Genomic DNA, 22,570 nt, shown 5'->3' on the forward strand with positions numbered 1-22,570 from the left:
GGTGGAAGGCGGTCCCGGTCGGGGTTGGCTTGACGCGCCTTCCTCCTGGCACGTTTCTCTCTTTCACCCTCCACTCGTGCCTCCTCGAATTCTGCAGCACTGCTGGTCACAGCTGACCTCCAGCTGGAGCGCTCAAGGGCCAGGGCCTCCCAGTTCTCAGTGTCTATGCCAGAGTTTTTAAGGTTGGCTTTGAGCCCATCTTTAAATCTCTTTTCCTGTCCACCAACATTCCGTTTTCTGTTCTTGAGTTCGGAGTAGAGCAACTGCTTTGGGAGACGGTGGTCAGGCATCCGGACAACGTGGCCTGTCCAGCGGAGTTGATGTTGGAGGACCATCGCTTCAATGCTGGTGGTCTTTGCTTCCTCCAGCACGCTGACGTTTGTCCGCTTGTCTTCCCAGGAGATTTGCAGGATTTTCCGGAGGCAGCGCTGATGGAATCGTTCCAGGAGCTGCATGTGACGTCTGTAGACAGTCCATGTCTCACAGGCATATAGCAGGGTTGGGAGGACAATAGCTTTATAGACAAGCACCTTAGTATCCCTACGGATGTCCCGGTCCTCAAACACTCTCTGCTTCATTCGGGAAAATGCTGCACTTGCAGAGCTCAGGCGGTGTTGTATTTCGGCGTCGATGTTGACTTTGGTGGAGAGGTGGCTGCCAAGGTAGCGGAAATGGTCGACATTTTCTAATGTTACACCATTAAGCTGTATCTCTGGCATTGGGGAGGGGACGGCTGGTGACTGCTGGAACAGCACTTTGGTTTTCTCGATGTTCAGTGACAGGCCAAGCTTTGTGTATGCTTCTGCAAAGGTGTTGAGAGTGGCTTGTAGATCTTCTTCTGAATGCGCACAGACGACATTGTCATCAGCATACTGGAGTTCTATAACAGATGTTGTTGTGACCTTGGTTTTGGCTTTCAGTCTGCTGAGGTTAAATAGCTTGCCGTCTGTCCGATAGATGATTTCCACTCCGGTGGGAAGCTTCCCATCAACAAGGTGAAGTATCATGGCGATGAAGATGGAGAATAAAGTTGGGGCAATAACACATCCCTGTTTAACACCCGATTCCACCTTAAATGGGTCACTTTGGGAGCCATTGCTGTCCAAGACTGTTGCCATCATGTCATCGTGGAGGAGCCGCAGGATGTTCACAAATTTGCTTGGGCACCCGATTTTGTGGAGGATGGTCCAGAGAGCGCTGCGATTCACTGTGTCGAATGCCTTTGCAAGGTCGATGAATGCCATGTACAGAGGTTGGTTTTGTTCCCTGCATTTTTCTTGGAGCTGTCGTGCAGTGAAGATCATGTCCACAGTTCCTCTGGAGGGGCGGAAGCCGTTCTGGGATTCTGGGAGGGTGTCTTCTGAGAGGGGAAGAAGGCGGTTTGCAAGGATTCTTGCGAGGATTTTTCCAGCAGAGGTTAGAAGGGAGATACCTCGATAGTTTCCGCAGTCTGTTCTTTCCCCTTTTTTGAAGAGGGTGATGATGGTGGCATCCTTGAAGTCTGCTGGGATTTTCTCGGTCACCCACACTTTTTCTATGAGCTGGTGGAGTTGGTGTGTCAGCGCAGGTCCTCCCTCTTTAAAGATTTCAGCAGGGATCCCATCCGGTCCGCTGGCTTTGTTGTTCTTTTGTTGGCTGATGGCATTGCTGACTTCTTCCAAACTAGGCAGTGCTGCAAGCTCATCCCTGGTTTGTTGTTGCGGGATTTGTGAGAGGACCTCTTCGGCCACACTGGAGCTGCGGTTTAGGAGGCTTTGGTAGTGTTCTTTCCAACGTAGTGCAATTGACTTTTGGTCCTTCAGGAGTTTGGTTCCGTCTGATGAGCGTAGAGGCTGTATGCCATGGTTTCTTGGCCCATAGATGACCTTTGTGGCTTTGAAAAATCCTTGAGCATTATGGGTATCTGTCAGGTGTTGGATTTCTTCAGCCTTCTTTGTCCACCAGATGTTCTTGAGTTCTCTTGTCCTTCTTTGGACCTCAGCTTTTGCACTGGCGTAGATCTTTTTCTTAGCAGCACAGTTGATGTTTCTCTGCCATGTTTGGAAGGCTTTCCTTTTCTTGTCGATTAGCTGTTGGATCTCGATGTCATTTTCATCAAACCAGTCTTGATGTTTCTTGGCTTGGTATCCAATAGATTCTTCGCAGGCTTGGATGATGGAGGTCTTCAGTTTGTTCCAATGTTCCTCAACATTTTCGGGGTGTACTGTGGGTAGATGGTCCTTGAGTGCTGTTTGGAGATGGGCTCGCCTGGAGGGCTCCTGAAGGGCTTGGGTGTTCATTTTGCGCCTTGTCTTTCTTCCTTGGAGTCTGCGCTTGGGGGCGATCTTGATAGCCATCGTGGATCGGATTAGCCTGTGGTCGGTCCAGCAGTCGTCAGCACCTGTCATGGCTCTTGTGAGGAGTACGTCACGCCGGTCTCTGGCACGTGTGATTACATAGTCTAAGAGGTGCCAGTGCTTTGACCGGGGGTGCTTCCATGATGTCTTGAACTTGTTTTTCTGGCGGAAGAGCGTGTTGGTGATGACAAGGTTGTGCTCCGCACATTTGGTGAGAAGCAGGATGCCATTCGAGTTGCTGTTTCCAACCCCGTCTTTTCCTATGGTGCCTGGCCACAGGTCGAAGTCTCGCCCGACTCTTGCATTGAAGTCCCCCAGGAGAATGATTTTGTCCTCCTTAGGTATCCCCGATAGGACGGTGTCCAGCTGACAGTAGAATTTCTCCTTGATGTCTTCATCAGCATCTAGTGTTGGTGCATAGGCACTTATGATGGTTGCCCGTTGGTTTTTGGCAAGATCGATTCGGAGGGTTGAGAGTCGTTCGTTGATGCCAGTGGGTGCTTCGGACAGATGTTTCACCAGATCATTCCTGATGGCAAAGCCAACTCCGTGCATTCTTTGGTCTTTTTCGGGCAGTCCCTTCCAGAAGAAGGTGTAGCCTCCTTTTTCTTCCTTCAGCTGTCCCTCTCCTGCTCTCCGGGTCTCCTGAAGGGCTGCTATGTCGATGTTGAGGCGTCCCAGCTCCCTTGCGATGATGGCAGTTCTGCGTTCGGGGCGTTCACTGTCACTGTTGTCCATCAGTGTCCGTACGTTCCACGTACCAAAGTTCATTTTTCTTTTTTGGCCGCAGGATGGTGACCCCACTGGACGCGGCAGTCCAGTCAGGGATAAGTGAGGCAGACTATGTTTAGGGCACCTTTTCTAGCCCCCTCCCCGTGTGGGGTGAGCAGAGTGGGTCCTAAAAAGGGCTGCTCAGTTGCGGATACAGCTGCCGAACTACTCAACTGCCTCGGACCTTGAGGTAGAGCGACTGACTGGGTACGGACTCAGTAGACTCATATAATCCAGTTCAAAGCAAATAATTTAGATTCTAATTGGATTATATGTCAATGTAGATTCCCCCACCAAGAGAAACTGAATGACTGTGTCGTGAAATGATGCATGTCTGAAAATTGTATCACCAACATGTGAAGTTAGGAATGTTCTGCTATAATGTTTTGAACTACAACACCCAACATTCCTCACCATTAGCAGTGATGGCTAGATAGGCTGGCTAGATAGTTTGATGGGAGAAGCTACAAGACTGTTATCCTTGAATTAAACAGCAGGGTATTTGATTCAGAATAGACAAGAATAAATACCCAGCTCCTTCACATTTCACGTCCTTTGGTTTTGGGAGGGAAGGCTAATTATTCAAAAAGTAAACTCCTATTTATTCATGTGGAGGAAGTCTAAAGCTGGGTCTACACTGCCATGTTTCCCAGGATCTAATCCGAGATTATCTCCTTTGATCTGGATTATATGAATCTATACTGCCAGATAATCTGATATAAACAGACAATCTGGGGTGAGATCCTAGGATATAGGGCAGTTTTGATCCGGCCTCCAAGGTCATTAACTTGGGCCTCTTCTACACTGCCATATGATTTATTTATTTGCTATATTAGTATACTGCCCTTCTCAGCCTGCAGGCAACTCAAGGCAGTTTATAGAGGCAACAATTCAAAGCCCAACAACACCATAGAAACGTTTAAAACATTTTAAAAACATTAATATATAATACAAAGCCATAACAAGATCAATAAAACATAAATAATTTGCATCTCCTAGTTAAAACATTGTTCAATCTCATGATCCAGTGATCTCATGATCCAGATTATCAAATCCGATAATCCACATTATCTGCTTTGAACTGGATTATATGAGTCTACACTGCCATACTATCCAGTTCAAAGCAGATTATCTAGATTTTATATGGTAGTGTAGACGGGGCCTCCAAAGAACATGGCATCAATGAAAGAGAAAAACAAAATAACTATTTGATTTGAGTAATATGCATCGAATTCAGGGTAATTTAGGCCCCTTCCTTACAGCTGAATAAAACCTCATATTATCTGCTTTGAACTGGAATATATGGCAGTGTGGACTCAGATATTCCAGTTCAAAGCAGATATTGTGGGATTCTCTGCCTTGATATTCTGTGTGGAAGGCCCCTAGGAGTGGCTTTCCTTATTTCCATTGTTACCAGCTAACTGCATGTACATTCTGATTAATTTTAAAAATATGTATGACACAATATATATTGATATACTGTATATGAGGCCCCTAGGACCATAAGAAATGCAATCACTGTTAACAACTTATTCTCAAATTGCTCATAGTGAAGTGGTTTGAGGGCTCTGGAGTTTGGTTGGCCATGGAAACATCCTTTGCAATCTTGGGTGAGTCACACTCTCTCAGCCTCAGATCGAGGCAATGGCAAACCTCTAGCCAAACAATATTGCCAAGGAAACCCTGGGATAGGTTTGCCTTAAAGTTGGAAATGACTCAGAAGCAAGCATCAAAGGCAGCAGGCAGATCCTGTCTGATCTTGAAAGCTAAGCAGGGCCATCCCTGGTTAGCACTTGGATGAGAGACCGCCAAAGAACCCTAAATGCTGTAGGCTGGATTTCAGAGGAAACTAGTTGGGAAACATCTGATCCAGCACCTGTGAAATACATAGTACTATTTAAAAGGCCCTCCTTTTGCCCAGAATCCTTCAGTGAGGCTAGATAACACATCCCTGGGGTCCCTCCTTCCTTCCGCTTACCTTGCAACAAGCTGCTGCCAGATTCACACGTGCCACCTAACTAGAAAAGCAGCGAGTCTGCCATGTTCAATCCAGTGCAGGGGCAAGGACGCATGCTCAGTGAGGCGGTGAAGCCTAAACTAAGTGAGGGCGGATGTATAGGATTGTTTTTCTAAACCACGCATGCTCAGTGATGTTCTGAAGCCCAAACGAGTAAGAGCAGTCAGTGCGCACGCGCAGTGAAAATAACATTGGCCCTATTATTTCAAAGGTGGTTATTATCATGGGCGAATCATAAAAAGTGAAATAAGTATAGAAAGTAAAGATAAATATGATAATAGTAGTTAGTCATAAAGAAGAAAAAGAGACATCTTTTGTAATTACTTTCCTCTGCTATTCCTATTTGCAGCCACTAGAGGGTGCTGCTGACTGCATTATGGCAGAGTGCATCTTCACATCACTGTTGGATTTAGAGCTACAGTATATGATTTCACGTTTCCTGCCATTATTCCATCCTATGGGTTCCTAGGATTTATAGTTTTATGTGGTTTAGTGGCTTGAGTGTTCAGATATACCTCTTGAGATCAGGATTCGAATCCCTATTCAGCGATGGAATAGGGATTCCATGGATGACACACTCTCAGCCTCAGGGCCCGTCCAGACAGCACATGTATTGCAGTATCTACCACAATAAAGGAGAGGCTGTCTAAACAACAGGACTGTCCTGAATTAATTCACTACAAACCAGGAAAACCCTGGTTTGTAGCAAATTAATAGATAGTGGGTTTATTCCGCTCCATACACCCACTATTTCCGATTCTGGGCTGCAGAATATTGCAGTCCAGACAGTGCTCTTACAATTTACCAGGCTAAATAAGCCCGGTAAACTGTGGGAATACCTACCCCCCTCCCCCCAAGCCTCCAGAACCCTTAGAAAAGTAATAAAAACTTACCTGTCCTCTATTACGAGCCTCAGCCGGCTCTCCCGGAGTGTAGAAATGATGCACCAGTACAGCGGGGGGGGGGGGGGGGGGGGGAGAGGATGGAGGAAAATCGCTCCCCACCCCTGCTCTCCTGCTGTGCCATTTCTTTGCTCTGGGAGAGCTGGTCGAAGCTTGTAATGGAGGACGGGTAAGTTTTTATTACTTTTCTTAGGGGTCTGGGGGCTTGGAGGAAGGAGGGAAGGCCTCCAGATGTTCTCTTGGGCTAGTCTTGAGAGAGTGCCTGGACACCCACCCCAGAAAGTGTGTGCTTTCTGGGGTGGGTGTGGACAGGTCCCAGGAAAATCTGTGTTCTTGGAAGGTGCGGGATAAATCCACTATCTCCGGTGTCTGGACACCATTCACACAGTTTACCAGGTTAAATAAATCCGGTAAACTGTGGGAATACTCACCACCCTCTCCCCAAGCCCCCCGACCCTTTTGAAAAATAAAAAGAACTTGCCAGGCCTGCAGTATACCCTTGGAGCAGCTCTCCCGGCATGTACAAATGATGTGCCAGGAGAGTGGGGGGGGGGGGAAGGAAATCACTCCCCCTCCCGCACTCTCCTGGCGCGTCATTTGTACGTGCCAGTAGAGCTGATCTGAGTGCAAAGTTCTTTTTACTTTTCTACGAGCCTGGGGGCTTGGAGGGAGGGGGCCAAGGCCTCCAGCCATTCTCTCGTGCCAGTTCTGAGTGCATGTCTGGACACCCACCCCAGAAAGCATGCACTTTCTGGGGTAGGTGTGGACAGGCCACCAGAAGCATCCACATTTTTTTTTAGCAAGGATGCTTCTGGGACAAAGGCCTGTCTGGATCTGGCCCTAGAATATCAGGGCAAAAAATCCCACAATATCTGCTTTGAACTGGGTTATCCGTGTCCACACTGCCATATAATCCAGGTCAAAGCATATAGTGTGGAATTTTATTCAGCTGTGTGGAAGGGGCTCAAGACTCTTATGGCACTGTAAAGACAAAAGGGAGTGCATAGTGTGTCATGAAGCATTGAGTCACTTGCTTAATGCATAAAACCACAAAGAGTCATGTGGTGCTTTGTGGCCTCTGGTTTAGATCAGAACATGGTTGCTAATATTTAAGGAGCCACAACACTCTGAGGGCCCTTCTACACTGCCATATAAAAACCAGATTATCTGCTTTGAACTGTATTCTATGGCAGTGTAGACTCATATAATCTAGTTATTTATGTATTTTCTGTTTATTTACTATATTTATATCCCATCTTTCTCCACCCCAAACGGATAATCTGGATTATATGACAGAGTAAATCCAGCCTGAGTCCCAAAATAATTTTCTTAATAATAATAATTATGTTGAACATGAATTTGGGAGGCCCTGACTCCTATGGCTCCCAGAACGCCTCAGCAAGTACATCCCAGGCATGCCGCCTCCCAGGGCTGCTGGGAGTCTTCTTCCAAGAGACGCTTCCTTGGGAGGAGATGAGCAGCATGACGGAGAAGGGCTTTGAAAGTAGAGCGGCGGGGGCCATGCGGACAGCCCAGCGGGCCATCACTCCCAGTCAGTCCCCATGGAATGGGGAGTAGTCTTAAACGGCGAGTATATCCCTAACTCTGTATTTTGTCTTGAAAAGTTGGGGGCCCATCTTATACCCCCAGTCGCCTTATATGCCAGAAAATACGGTACCTAAAAGTATGATTTGGAATGCAAGGAGCCATGACAAACTGTGTAGAAACATGTAAAGGGGTTAGACAAGTGTGTATATCAGCATCGCTGTTATTTAGCTTATATGTAAATCATCTACCTGAACAGCTGAAGGATCCAGAGGTACATATGCCTAAGGTGCTTAAAACACACTTTAACATATGCTGATGACATGATTTATTTTGAATCTTTGGAGCGTCAGAGGTAGAAGATATTGCACATGTACTGTTTAATTGTGACTTGTACACAACTAAACAGAGAAAGAGAGAAGCCAATACCTCGGGCCATACATTATTTAAAAAACACATTGAGATCCGTATATTAAAACTACATTTTTATTGGCCGGCCAGAATACTAAAATAACATACAGAACGGCCCTTTTCCTATTTAAAGCAACACAGCTAAGAATTGAATATTTAGAGTTGACTGGGGTGATGCAGATATTTGATCTGGATTGGAACCTTTTTAACAGCTTGTTTATTTTAACTTATTTTGTACTGTATGTGTATGTTTAGCATATGTTTTTAATAGGCTAATCAATAAGTGGCGCAGTGGGTTAAAGCGCTGAGCTGCTGAGTTTGTTGACCGAAAGGTTGCAGGTTCGATTCTGGGGAGCGGCGTGAGCTTCCGTTGTCAGCCCTAGCTTCTGCCAACCTAGCAGTTCGAAAACATGCAAATGTGAGTAGATCAATAGGTACCGCTCTGGCGGGAAGGTATAGTGTTTTATAGTGTCTTGATGTATTGTTTATTGCTTGTTGTTAATATTGCTTTAACTGTTTTAATTTGCTTTAGGTGTTGTATTGTTGTGTTGTGTTTTGAGGCTTTGGCCTATGTAAGCCGCATCGAGTCCTTTGGGAGATGCTAGCGGGGTACAAATAAAGTTTAATAATAATAATAATAATAATGGCGCTCCATGCAGTCATGCCGGCCACATGACCTTGGAGGTGTCTATGGACAATGCCGGCTCTTTGGCTTAGAAATGGAGATGAGCACCACACCCCAGAGTCAGACATGACTGGACTTAATGTTAGGGGACAACCTTTACCTTAATCAATAAAACGTACTACAAGCGAGGCATTGTTTTAAAAGATGGGAGAAGAGTGTGTCCCTAGGTGGCACCTATGGAGAGATGGACCAATAACTGTGCCAAGTATTATAGCTCTCAGTACACAATAATCCAGAATATAACCAGAATATCAAGGCCAAAAATCCTACAGTCTTCTTTGAACTGGATTGTGAGCCCACACTATCATATATTCCAGTTCAAAGCAGATAATGGGGATTTTATTCAGCTGTGTGGAAGGGGCCTTAAACATTGCTTTCAGCCACTTCAGGAAATCCACTAAGGTTCCTAGGGTGGCACCACTAAGGATTTGCTTAAGGGCCCTTCCACACAGTTCTATATCCCAGAATATCAAGACAGAAAATCCCACAATATCTGCTTTGAACTGGGTCATCTGAGTCCACACTCAGATAATGTGGGATTTTCTGTCTTAATATTCTGGAGAAGAGAGCTGTGTGGAAGGGCCCCAAGCTTGACCAACATTGCATTGGCATTGCGCATGCGCCAAACTTCTCCTAACTCCTCACCCTTCAGGTCCAAGGAATGCCCCTCGAGAGAGAGAGAAAAGAAAGGGGGCGGGGCTTGAGAAGGGCGTGGCCTCCCCTCACCGACCAATCCCAGAGCTTTGGAACGCGGTTTGTGTTCTTTCCACGCGGCCAGCCTGGCGAGGTCCCGCCCCCCCGTGTGCGCGGACCCGGAAGCCGCCGGCGGGGCAGCCCTCGAGCTCGGCCAGCGGGGAAGTGGGAACGGGAAGCTGCGGCTGGGACTCCGAGCGGGATCGGGCAAAGGTAAAGCGGTTGGGGAAGTGAATGCAGCTCGTCCTGTTGCAGAGCCAGGTAGCAGTCCAGGAACTGGGAACAGGCTGCTTTTCAGGAGGAAGCCCTTCTGCCTAAGAAAACCATATGAAATGCATGGGATTCGCCTTAACTAGGCAGGTGACTGAAGTCCATCTGCATTGCCATATAATGCAGTCTGTAGACTCTTATAATGCAGTTACACTAAAGTCTGGCTGGGTACAGAAGTCTGGCTGTGAGTACAGACCACACCCTGGATGCATCTACAATGCAGAATTATTTATTTATTTATTTATTTACTGCGCTTATATACCGCAATTCTCAGCCCCAAGGGAATTAATCAGGCTGGCCAATTGCAAAATCCTAAGTAAACCAACAGGGCTAGCACCTCCCAACAAAGGATTCCCCCAGGCAGGAAGCAGCCAGGCTTTGAAGCTGCAAGGCTATTCACTGGTAATCAAGCTGCCCAATTGCAAAATCCTAAGTAAACCAACAGGGCTAACACCTCCCAACAAAGGATTCCCCAGGCAGGAAGCAGCCAGGCTTTGAAGCTGCAAGGCTTCAAGTTGGCCAATTGCAACGTCCTAAGTAAACCCAACAGGGCTAACACCTCCCAACAAAGGATTCCCCCAGGCAGGAAGCAGCCAGGCTTTGAAGCTGCAAGGCTATTCAGTGGTAATCAAGCTGGCCAATTGCAACTTTCACACTTGCCTCAAACAGACAAGGGCAAAAGTATGATAGCTGGGACCCTACGCTACGCTAGTTGCGCAATGCGGCTCAATTAATGAAGGGAAGATGTGTGCGAGACAGCAGAGCAAGTGAGAGACGCAGCTGTGACATTCACGTGGGAGAGGATAAGGATGAAGTAACGTAAGACTTATTTAATATTGTTTATTTATTTAATACTTCTTTATTTAATATTAAATTACGAAGATGGTAAATGGGATAGAAATGTTCCCTCCCCCTTTCTGGCAAACAGTGTTGCCACGACTCTTGACGCAGCTGCGTCTCACTCGCTGCGCTGTATCGCGTACGTGTCCCCCCCCCCAATTAATTCAGACCCACATTGCACAACCAGCGTAGGGTCCCAGCTATCATACTTTTGCCCAGACAAGAATTCTTTCTCCCAACCTGGACATTCCACAGATCTATATAACCTCACTTGTCCAGTTTCCAACAGACCTCACAAACTGAGGATGGCTTGCATAAATGCAGGTGAAACGTCAGGATAGAATGCTTCTAGAACATGGCCATACAGCCTGGAAAACTCACAGCAACCCAGAGATTGCGGGCATGAAAACCTTAGAAAACACATAGAATGCAGTTTGACATCCCTCCAGGTTTTCTTCTTTAACCTTGATTATATGAGTCCCCACTGCCAGATAATCTGGGATAAACAGAAAACCTGGGATCGGATCCTGGGATATAGGGCCTGTCTGGAAGGGCCCCATGGGTGGCTAGGATAATGAACACCATTGCCTTCTGATGGTTCCATGTATACACTGCTTTGTTTCATACATCAAATATATTTAAAAGGTCTTAAGCAGTTACCTCCAGGGTGTGTGAATCAGGTGTTTTATGAAGTATCAATAAATGTTTTTGGTCTTGGCTCTTATCTCCAAGGTATCTCAGCAATGTAGAAGGGGCCCTAGTTGTATCCTTCTCTTGAGCCCATGTGTTAGAGTTAGCAACCTTTGCATGCTTATACTAATGATCAATTGCATGTTTGCTTTCCACACCCACTCTCTCCCTTTATCACTCCAACTTGTAGCCACTTTTTCTTCCTCCTCCCTGTGTTTAATTATGAGAAGTTTATAAGTTGAGCCATTTTATATGTTTGTACAAAGAAGGCTAAACATAGAATCATAGACTCAGAGATTTCCTTCCCATTAGTATTCTGGCAGCAGAAGTTCTTCCCTTGAAGAGAACATGCAAGCAGATTCAGGAAGCAGCGATCGCCTCGTGCCCGAAATATCAAATAAGTCAGAAGAAGGAAAAGTTGTAGTTGCTGGAAGTGGCCGTGGCATGGAAGGAGTTGTGCCTCCTTCCCCTGAAGACTGGGAAAGCGCATGCTTGAAACCTGGTAAAGAAACACCAAAGAAAAAGCTCTGTGGCTACTTAAATAAATTTTCTGCCAAAGCACCCATCAAGACCTGGAAATCCCGCTGGTTCTTTTACGATGACGACAAAGGTGTCTTGCTTTACTTCAGAACTGCACAAGATGTTAACCCTTTGGGCAGCATAGACATATCCAGCGTTAGCTTTGATCTTAAAGTGGGATCGGATGAAGATGTTTTTGAAATCAGGACCCCCAGCAAGGATTTCATCCTCAAGGTATGTAGAAAGACATGGCAAAGGGGCCCCTGATGTTGTGGCAGGTGAACTTCTTCGAGACTTGGGCTCCACAGAAGATGTTAATGTGGTGATTTAGAAGATTTCACCTTCTGTATCAAGAACAAGGCCCCCTCTACACTGCCATATAAAATCCAGATTATCTGCTTTGAACTGGATTATATGGCAGTGTAACCACCAGTGACGCAGTGGGTTAAAGCGCTGAGCTGCTGAACTTGCTGACCGAAAGGTCGCAGGTTTGAATCCAAGGATTGGCATGAGCTCCCACTGTTAGCCCCAGCTTCTGCCAACCTAGCAGTTCGAAAACATGCAAATGTGAGTAGATCAATAGGCACTGCTCCGGTGGGAAGGTAACAGCGCTCCATGCAGTCATGCTGGCGACATGACCTTGGAGGCATCTATGGACGACGCCAGCTCTTTGGCTTAGAAATGGAGATGAGCACCACCCCCCAGAGTCAGACACGACTGGAGTTAATGCCAGGGGAAAACCTTTATCTTTACCTAGCTTAATTTTGGAGTCCTGAAATTTTGACAACAGTAAAAGATTTGTGATGGTACAGGACCCCAGCCCAATTATATTTGCATAAACATATACAATAAGGAGGAGCCCCGGGTGGCGCAGTTCGTTAAAGCGCTGAGCTGCTAAGCTTGTTGACCAAAAGGTTGCAGGTTCAATTCCGGGGAGCGGTGCGAGCGTCCGCTGTCAGCCCCAGCTTCTGCCAACCTAGCAGTTCAAAAAAATGCAAATGTGAGTAGATCAATAGGTACCGCTGTGGCGGGAAGGTAACATGACCTTGGAGGTGTCTGTGGACAACGCTAGCCCTTTGGCTTAGAAATAGAAATGAGCACCACACCCCAGAGTCAGACATGACTGGACTTAATGTCAGGGGACAACCTTTACGTACCTTACACAATAGGGTATCTTGGTGATTGGGCCTTTACCTTTATCTATGTGTATTTGTGTATACCAGGGCCCCCGGGTGGCACAGCAGGTTAAAACTGCTGAGCTGCTGAACTTGCTGACCAATATGTTGGCAGTTCCAATCTGGGGAGTGGGGTGAGCTTCCACTGTTAGACCCCGCTTCTGCCAACCTAGCAGTTTGTAAACATGCAAATGTGAGATCAATAGTGCCATTACCTTCTGCAGGAAGGTAATGGCACTCCATGCAACCATGCCGGCCACATGACCTTGAAGGTGTATACAGACAATGGTGGCTCTTTGGCTAAGAAATGGAGATGAGCACCATCCCCCAGAGTTGGACACAACTAGACTTAATGTCAGTGGAAAACCTTTACCTTTAGACTCATATAATACAGTTCAAAGCAGATAATGTGAATTATCTGCTTTGATAATCTGGATTATATGGCAGTGTAGAAAGGAGCCTGAGTAATGTCCAAAGGAGGGAACTGGAGGGAAATCAGCCACACAAGTGTTGATGAATATCTGCCTCAAAGGGCAGACCCAAACATCCATGTGGCACTTGCTGTGTTAGGAGAAATTTAACTATATCATATAAGCAACTTCAGTGGCAACAGCACAAATCCCTCCAACTCAGACAAAGGTGGACAGGAAGATTTCTAAGTTTCCTTGAGATTTCTCCCATTATTTTACACATCAGCAAACTTTCCCTTATTATGGAGGACCTCATACCTAACCTTGTTCAAAATAGAGCAATACAAAGTAGTCATCATGCCACTCTATTCTTATTATCATTCCTTCATTACTGGTTGTTGTTTATGTGCTTCAAGACATTTGCGGTGACCCTCTTCTAGGATTTCCCTGGCAAATTTAATCAGAGAGTGGGATTGCCATTGTTTTCCACTTTAGCTGGTAGAGTGTGGCTTGTCCAAGGTCCCCAAAGGGTTTCTATGGTGAGGACAGATTCAGAGTTCCCGTCCAACACTCAAACCATTACCCCAATCTAGACCAATACTGCTACTCTACAAAAATTACAAATATCCCTACCTTATCTGCTCCTCCAGTATCACTACCTGAAGAGGGAAAGTGGTCCACAATAAATCTAGGACTGTTATACACTGCCATATAATACAGGGCCCTTCCAGACAGGCCCAATATCCCAGGGGCTGATTCCGGGCTTTCTGCTTTAAACTGGATTATATGAGTCCTCACTGCCAAATAATCTGGGATAAACTGAAAACCTAGGAAAAAATCCTGGGATATAGGGCCTATCTAGAAGGGCCCACAGATTATCAAAGCAGATAATCCACATTAAAAAAAAAGATCTTGGAGACCTTGTGGACAACTGATTAAACATGAGCCAGCCATGTCATGCGGCAGCTGAAAAAGCCAATGGGCCTTTGGCCTGCATAAATAGGAGTATAGTGTCTAGATCTAGGGAAGTCATTCTACCCCTCTATTCTGCCTTGGTCAGATCCACTTGGAATACTATTACCAATTCTGGGCACTGCCATTGAAGGCAGATGTTGACAACCTGGAATGTGTCCAGAGGAGGGCGATAAAAATGATCAAGGGTCTGGAGAACAAGCCCTATGAGGAGTGGCTTAAAGAGCTGGGCATGTTTATCCTGCAGAAGGGAAGGCTGAGAGGAGACATGATGGCCATGTATAAAGATGTGAGGGGAAGTCATAGGGAGGAGGGAGCAAGCTTGTTTTCTGCTGCCCTGGAGACTAGGACACAGAACAAGGGCTTCAAACTACAGGAAAGAAAGGAGATTCCAGCTGAACATTAGGAAGAATTTCCTGACTGTGGGAGCTGTTCAGCAGTGGAACTCTCTGGAGTGTGGTGGAGGCTCCTTCTTTGGAGGCTTTTAAGCAGAGGCAGGATGACCATCTGTCAGGGATTCTTTGTCATTTCCCGGCTTCTTGCCAGGAGGTTGGACTGGAGGTTGGACGAGGTCTCTTCCAACTCTGTGATCCAGTGGCTCTATTACCTGCTTTGAACTGGATTATATGAGTCTACACTGCCATATAATCCAGTTCAAAGCAGATAACCTGGATTTTAAATGGTGGTGTACAAAGGGCCTAAAGCTCTACATTTTATTGAGATTTTGAACCATTTGGTAGAAACCACTGATTCTCTAGATATTTTTACTATAGCTCCATAATCCCCTATCCATAATTCCGATTAGATCTTTTGGAAAAGAAGTCCAGGTGGTTGAAGTTCGTAGCTTTGCAAGAGTTAAGAACTTGCTTCTGTGGATTCTGCTGCTGTAAGAAATTCTTCTTTTAAGTTGTCACTCATTTTTGAGGCAGTGCAAGCAATGATGATAAAGACAAAGAGACATATTCTCCCCAGCTATTCAACAGAAGGGCTGCATCTATTCGGAACAACTACTGCTTCGATTAAGGCTGGCAGTTGTAATCCAAAAGTAACCTTTGCAAGCTCTGTAAATTTGAGTGCCAGAGGATGAAAAGTCATCATAAAGAAGTCTTTGTTCTTTGTATTTATATAAGGGTTTTCATATTTGTATATTGACACACAATGCCCTGGAAGCATTCTTATAGATGAAGTCCTACGATACTCAGGTGATATTCCCAAGACCCAAAATCTGGCTTGATCATGTGTTTGAGGAATTGGACACTTCACTGTTAATGGCTGCCAGCATCCTTTGGTTGGTTAAGTTTATGTCCTTGAACTAATGTCATGCATGTATGTTAAACTGCAGTTGTTAAGCATGGGTAGCCATGTTTGTTCTTTTGCAACAAAGGGTGTACTTTTTAAAAAGCTTAGGAATTTCCTGACCTATGTGTATTCATGAAATATTGGGAAGACAGGCGTTGTGGGTTGTGCCCACATGATTGAGAGGGTTTATGGAAGAGATGTCTGAGTCAGCATGGTCTTGTGGTTTGAGGGTTGGACTCTCAGGCGGGAGATTGGGTTTGCATCTCCACTCGGTCATGGAAACTCCCTGGATGACTTTGGAAAAGTCACTCTAAAAAGGGAGGCCATGGCAAACTTCCTATTCATTGAATAGCACTTGCCAAGGAAACCCTAGATGAGAGTCACTGTAAATCACAGTTGATTTGAAATAACATCATAACAAACAGATGAAACATAACTTAGTAGTTCTTTTTTTTCTACTAATTTTTCTGCCAGAGGTAGTACCAAAAATTAGGATTCTGCATTTTATTTGCCCTTATAAGCCAGTATTCAATCCACAGGAATCTCAAACCTGCTCTCCAGATCATTCTAGAGTAGGCAACCTAGTATCTTCCAAATGGTTTATAATAATAATAATAATAATAATAATAACTCAGCTGTTATCAGGACCTCAAAATCGAACTGCAAAAGCTCTGGCATAAACCAGTACAGGTGGTCCCAGTGGTGATTGGCACACTGGTTGCCATGCCAAAAGATCTCAGCTGGCATTTGGAAACAATAAACATTGACAAAATCACGATCTGTCAACTACAAAAGACCACCTTACTTGGATCTGCACACGTCGAAAATACATCACACAGTCCAAGACGCTAGGGAAGTGATCAACTTGTGATTTTGCGATACGAAATCCAGCATATAGATCTCATTTGCTGTGAGATACTATGTTTTTGTGTCAGTAAAATAATAATAAAACTTTATTTGTACCCTGCCACCATCTCCTGTGGCGACTGGGACTGTGGCACAGGTGGCTGGGAGTCAGCTGCATTAAGATCACTACTGACTGAAAGATCATGAGTTCGAAGCCAGGCCGGGTCGGAGTGAGCTTCCGACCAATTTGTGTAGCTTGCTGTCGACCTTTGCAGCCTGAAAGACAGTTGCATCTGTCAAGTAGGAAATTTAGGTACCACGTATGCAGGGAGGCTAATTTAACTAATTTATGATTCCATAAAAATCTCCAGCAAGCATACAAAGAATGAGGAAGTACTTCATCAGTGTCACAAATGGACTGTGAAACAACAGCTCCCCTGGTGGCTAGAATAACCTCATCAAAAGCTGGAATGTTAATAGCCACTGTGTGTCTTTCTACATATGTTGTTTGTCTATGGCATTGAATATTTACCATGTATATGTACATTGTAATCAGCCCTGAGTCCCCTGCAAGTGAGAAGGGCAGAATATAAATACTATAAATAAATAAATCTCCCCGAAGGTACTCTGGTCGGCTCACAGAAAGCCCTCAATAATGCCACAAAATAAAAACACAACAAAATACAGAAAAGTAAAAAAATATAATAATAACATTGACCCGATTATAATTAAAACAGCAATAAAACCCCTATAAATTTAAAAGATAAAACTCAGCAAGCTACAAAAAATACTGGCTGTGTATGATATCATAAAGTGCAGAAGTGAAGCAACTCACTAAGTCCTTGTTTAAAAATGTTTTGAGATGTTTTCAGGAAACTTGGAGAGTGGGGGCTACCTAATCTCTTTAGGAAGGGCATTCCAAAGCCGGGGAGCCACCACTAAGAAGGCCCTCTTTCTTGTTCCCATCAATTGCATTTGAGATGGAGGTGGGATCAAGGGGAGGGCCTCCCCAGCATATCATAGGGCCCGCACCGGTTCATAGAAGGTGATGCAGTCTCGAAGATAGGTCTCAAAAATAGGTTGGTCCCGAACTGCATAGGGCTTTGCAGGTAATAACCTGCACTTTGAATTGGGCCTGGATCTGGCTGCTGACCTTTGCACTAAGCGGTCTTCAAAGGCAGCCCACCATAGAGTGCACTGCAGTAGTCCATCCTAGATGTGACTAAGGTGTGGACTAACATGGCCAAGTCAGACTTTTTGAGGTATAGTCACAGCTGGCACACAAATTTTAATTGTGTGAAGGCCCTTCCAGCCATTGTTGATACCTAAGCTTCAAGCGTCAGTACTGAGTCCAGGAAGACCCTGAGACCCTATACTCCAATTAGCCTTGCATCTGACCAGGAGAACTTCTGTCTTGTCTGGATAAAGCCTCAGCTTGTTGGCCCTAATCCAGTCCATCACAACTGCCAGGCACTGGTCCAGGATTCGGGGTGGTTCCTTGGAATGAGCTGGAAAAGAGTAGTAGAGTTGTGTGTCATCTCTGTAGAGATTCCTATTGGTCCAATCGCCATAGCGAAGAATAGTGGGTGCGATAGTCCAAAGGATCTGGGGGTTCTTAGCCCACTGCAGTTTGGATCTTGGAGAATAAATTAGTATATATGTTATTCATGGAGAGAGAGAGAGAGAAGCCTTATGTTTCTCTTGTTGCTGACAAAAATCAGGGATGTTTGGGGGAAGCTTAAGTATTTGCTGCATTGGTTCACAAAATTCTATTTCCCCTTTCAAAATATCCTGATTCACAGTATGAGAATGAGGAAGCCTTTGTCTTCAGGAAATTGCCTAAATAATAGGGTGTTTTTTGAAATAAATTATTCCTTCAAGACAAGGATTAGTTTCATGCTGTATGACAATGACTTGAACTTCTTTCCTTTTATCATTCTTAGCATGAACAATATGAAATTCACAGCAGCAGCCACAATATCACTGTTATTTGTCTAACAGATCAAATGTATTTATCATGTCAGAAGCAAATTGTGGGTACAGTTATAATGTATTTAAAACCACAAACAAAGTTAAAAACTTGGCATTCTATTAAATGTCCTTTGACCTGTAGCTGGCCACTTGGAGTGCCTCTGGTGATGCTGCAAGAAGGTCCTCCATTGTGCATGTAGCAGGGCTCAGGCTGCATTGCAGCAGGTGGTCTGTGGTTTGATCTCCTCCACACTCATATGTCATGGACTCCACTTTGTAGCCTCATTTCTTAAGATTGGCTCTGCACCACATGGTGCCAGAGTGCAGTCTGTTCAGCGCCTTCCAAGTCACCCAGTCTTCGGTGTGCTCAGGTGGGGAGTCTCTCATTTGGTATCAACCACTGATTGAGGTTATGGGTTTGAGCCTGCCACTTTTGGACTCTTGCTTGCTGAGGTGATCCTGAGAGTGTCTCTGCAGATCTTAGAAAACTATTTCTTGATTTAAGATGTTGGCATGCTGGCTGATATTCGAACAGAGGATGGACCAGAGACTTCAACACCTTGAATGTCAATAGATCATATGTTTGTATTTGTTTAATAAAATTCTTGTATGGCTTTCTAGTCCTACCAAGGGACCCAAGGCAGTTTAATGTCAAACAGAATTAAAACAAGTGTATTCGGAACAAGAAGAGCAGATGTGAAAGTGGGATTCTGAATGCAAATATTTGGCTGAGTGGGTATATTCAATCCAAATGGCAAGCAAATTTTTTAGGATTTGTGTGGATTTTGGTAGTTTCTCTCTTGCATGAACGGTATTTGAAGTGGCTCCTTCATGCCACACGATTATAGTATTGTGATTCTTCCTTAACATTCCAGATTCCATTCTGTGTTTTCTGAGGGTTTGCAGTTTAGGGAGAAGTTTTTGATCTCTCAGACAGAGATCTTGTGCCTTGCCAAACTATAAACCCTAGGATTATATGGGCTGCAGTGAGAGCAATTAAAGGGGGATTGTAGGGTGTAGAGCAGTGGTTCTCAACCTGGGGTCCCCAGATGTTTTTGGCCTACAACTCCCAGAAATCCTAATAGCTGGTAAACTAGCTGGGATTTCTGGGAGTTGTAGGCTAAAAACATCTGGGGACCCCAGGTTGAGAACCACTGGTGTAGAGTAAAAAGCCTTTAGGTGGACAGTGGGAATCGGGCAGCCCACCATATGTTGTTGCATAGTCATCTCAGCCGGTGGAAAGGGGATGCTTGAATCTGTAATTGAACAGCATCTGGAGGGCTGTACAATTCTAACCTATTTCTCAAGCATTGCTTGAGTTATAAATGTATTGAACTTATTTTTAATAATTTTAAACTTTTTAAAAAACAACAGGCTGTAAACAAGCAGGCCATGATGTACTGGTTGCAGCAACTACAACTGAAACGTTGGGAGTTCTGTACCAACCAGGTTCAGAGTTTTGTAGAGGACAAGGCTGTTTTGACCCCTTCTGACAACAAGACTCAGCTTAATGAAAGTAAGTAATTTCAGTATGAATATATCAGTCTTTTACCCCATCAGAAAGTGAATGTCATTCAAATTATGCTATTTAGATGAGGTTCGATTGTGCAGGTATTGATGCAGAATTCTGGCATGGCTGAGACTCGTTTAGAACTGGAACATTCCTGCAGAATCACAACAACTACCATCCCTCCACATTTGACTTTTGGGGATTAGCTGGGTTGTAGGCTTTTCGGGCTGTATGGCCATGTTCTAGAAGCATTCTCTCTTGATGTTTCTCCTGCAACTATGACAGGCATCCTCAGAGGTTGTGACCTCACAACCTCTGAGGATGCCTGCCATAGATGCAGGCGAAACGTCAGGAGAGAATGCTTCTAGAACATGGCCATACAGCCTGAAAAACCTACAACAACCCAGTGATTCCGGCCATGAAAACCTTCGACAATACATTTTGTGGATTTGATTATTTATGGAATTGATTGAAATGTAGTCTTGAGAATCTCCAGGTCCTTCAGCACAACCTTTTCTTGAAGTTGACCATAGATTTATGTTAGAGGACCTTGAAATTCTTGGAGGTGTTCTTTCAGAGTAAAAAAAAATACCATGGATTTTCACTTTCACATGAATTCTGAGCTCTTAACCCCAGCAAATGTGGAGGGTTGATGTACTACTGGATCATTTTTCATGTGTATATTGGACCCTTTTATAATGCATCCCTTATTCTTCTAGAGGCCGCCTGTATGTCTGCATTTAAAAGGTAAACATTGCCAGCTATATTCCTTATGCAGACATGATATGATCTGTGCCCAGGTTATTGAATGTGGTGTCTTGCTTCTCCACCTTACAAGGTGGAGGTCCTTGCTAGTATGTGCCCAGGCTATAGGAAGTCAGCACAATGGCGGCTGTTAGCTTCTATATCCGTAAGCTCCGTGAATATACTCCGAAATTTAGTCTAAACCAGGGCTCCTCAAACTTTTTAAACAGAGGGCCAGGTCACAGTCCCTCAAACTGTTGGAGGGCCAGATTATAATTTGCAAAAAACATGAATGAATTCCTATGCACACTGCACATATCTTATTTGTAGTGCAAAAAAAAACCCACTTGAAAACAATGCAATGATTAAAATGAAAATAATTTTAACAAATATAAACTTATTAGTGTTTCAATGGGAAGTGTGGGCCTGCTTTTGGCTGATGAGATAGGATTGTTGTTGTTGTTGTGTGCTTTCAAGTCATTTCAGACTGAGGTTGACCTGAGTGAGAGCCGGGTAAATGACCTTGGAGGGCCGTATTCGGCCCTTGGGCCTTAGTTTGAGGACCCCTGGCCTAAACTTTCTAGGCGCTATCATAGGTACTGAATTTTATTTCCAAAACAGGATCAGCACTTTGGATACCTCCTTTAAAGTTTGGACTAAAACCTTGAATAGATACACCAGCTGACAGACAAGGTACCAACCTCGTTTGGTCCAAAATGTATAGGCTCAGACTTTTTGATAATAAGACAAGTAATCAGACATTGTTTCAGAATGAATTCCTATGCACACTGGACATATCTTATTTGTAGTGGGGGGGGGGAAATACTTAAAAACAATGTTTTAGAAACTAAAACAATGTCTGATTACTTGTCTTATTATATAAACCGCTCTTTCAATAGATAAACAATTGTAATTAGGGCGGATGCTTCCTCACCACACACAGGCTGTGTGTAGATTGCACAAGATGTTTGAAGGGTGTGGTGTGTTGGTTATTATGGGATATTGCCACCCAGGATAGACCAGGCCAGCTTTCCTGCAGAGGACAACATTACAAGCAGTGGTTTTGTTGTGCAAGGAGGGAGAAAGCCTATAACAAAGCCTTTGTTCAATCCATTAAAAGCTGTCAAAGTAATGAGAAAGCTTTTGAGTCCACTGAGTTCTTCAATCTGGATTTGATAAGGGAAAATAGGGTTGCTGGGCATATCCAGTTTCTGTAGTTTTGAGGGAAGTCTTAAGGGAAAGTAGTACAGTTCTGGGGTGTTGTAGGTTTTTTCGGGCTATATGGCCATGTTCTAGAGGCATTCTCTCCTGACGTTTCGCCTGCAACTATGGCAAGCATCCTCACTACCTCTGAGGATGCTTGCCATGGATGCAGGCAAAACGTCAGGAGAGAATGCCTCTAGAACATGGCCATATAGCCTGAAAAAACCTACAACACCCCAGTGATTCCAGCCATGAAAGCCTTCGACAATACATAGTGCAGTTCTGTTTGTGTCTTCTCAGTATCAGATTCACCCAAGTTCAATAGGATTGCCTCCTAAATGAGAATAGGTTTAAAACAGATCTGAGTCCCCTTTGGGGAAAGAGAGTGGTCTAGAAATAAATGATTATTATTATTATTATTATTATTATTATGCTGAACTTGCTGACTGAAAGGTCGGTGGTTCGAATCCAGGGTGTGGGGTGAGCTTTCGCTGTTAGCCCCAGCTTCTGCCAACCTAGCAGTTCGAAAGCATGCAGGTGTGAGTAGATTAATAGGTCCCGCTCCGGCAGGAAGTTAACAGTGCTTATGAAGTCATGCCAGCCACATGACCTTGGAGGTGTTTACGGACAACGGCAGCTCTTCGGCTTAGAAATTTAAATAAGCCCCCCTCCCCAGAGTTGTACATGACTAGACTTAATGTCAGGGGAAATCTTTACCTTTACTATTATAATTATTATATATTATTATTATTTTATATTAT

General features: G+C 44.6%; 2 protein-coding genes across 2 annotated transcripts in view; one reads left to right on the plus strand and one right to left on the minus strand.

Moving 5' to 3' along the window:
• Positions 1–5,171, minus strand: part of ELP1 (elongator acetyltransferase complex subunit 1) — a 58,404-nt gene extending 53,233 nt beyond the window's left edge. Inside the window, exon 1 of the mRNA XM_067463962.1 lies at positions 5,086–5,171. The gene's annotated coding sequence lies outside the window, so the exon portion shown is untranslated. The remainder of the gene's footprint in view (positions 1–5,085) is intronic.
• Positions 5,172–9,478: 4,307 nt separating this feature from the next.
• TBC1D2 (TBC1 domain family member 2) overlaps positions 9,479–22,570 on the plus strand; it is a 37,153-nt gene continuing 24,061 nt past the window's right edge. Inside the window, exons 1-3 of the mRNA XM_060763783.2 lie at positions 9,479–9,573; positions 11,473–11,913; positions 19,727–19,868. Of these exons, the coding sequence (XP_060619766.2) occupies positions 11,509–11,913; positions 19,727–19,868 (547 nt within the window). The 5' untranslated portion in view covers positions 9,479–9,573; positions 11,473–11,508. The remainder of the gene's footprint in view (positions 9,574–11,472; positions 11,914–19,726; positions 19,869–22,570) is intronic.

This window comes from Anolis sagrei, chromosome 2 (genome assembly GCF_037176765.1).
Source record: "Anolis sagrei isolate rAnoSag1 chromosome 2, rAnoSag1.mat, whole genome shotgun sequence".
In the NCBI taxonomy this organism is placed as follows: Eukaryota; Metazoa; Chordata; class Lepidosauria; order Squamata; family Dactyloidae; genus Anolis; species Anolis sagrei.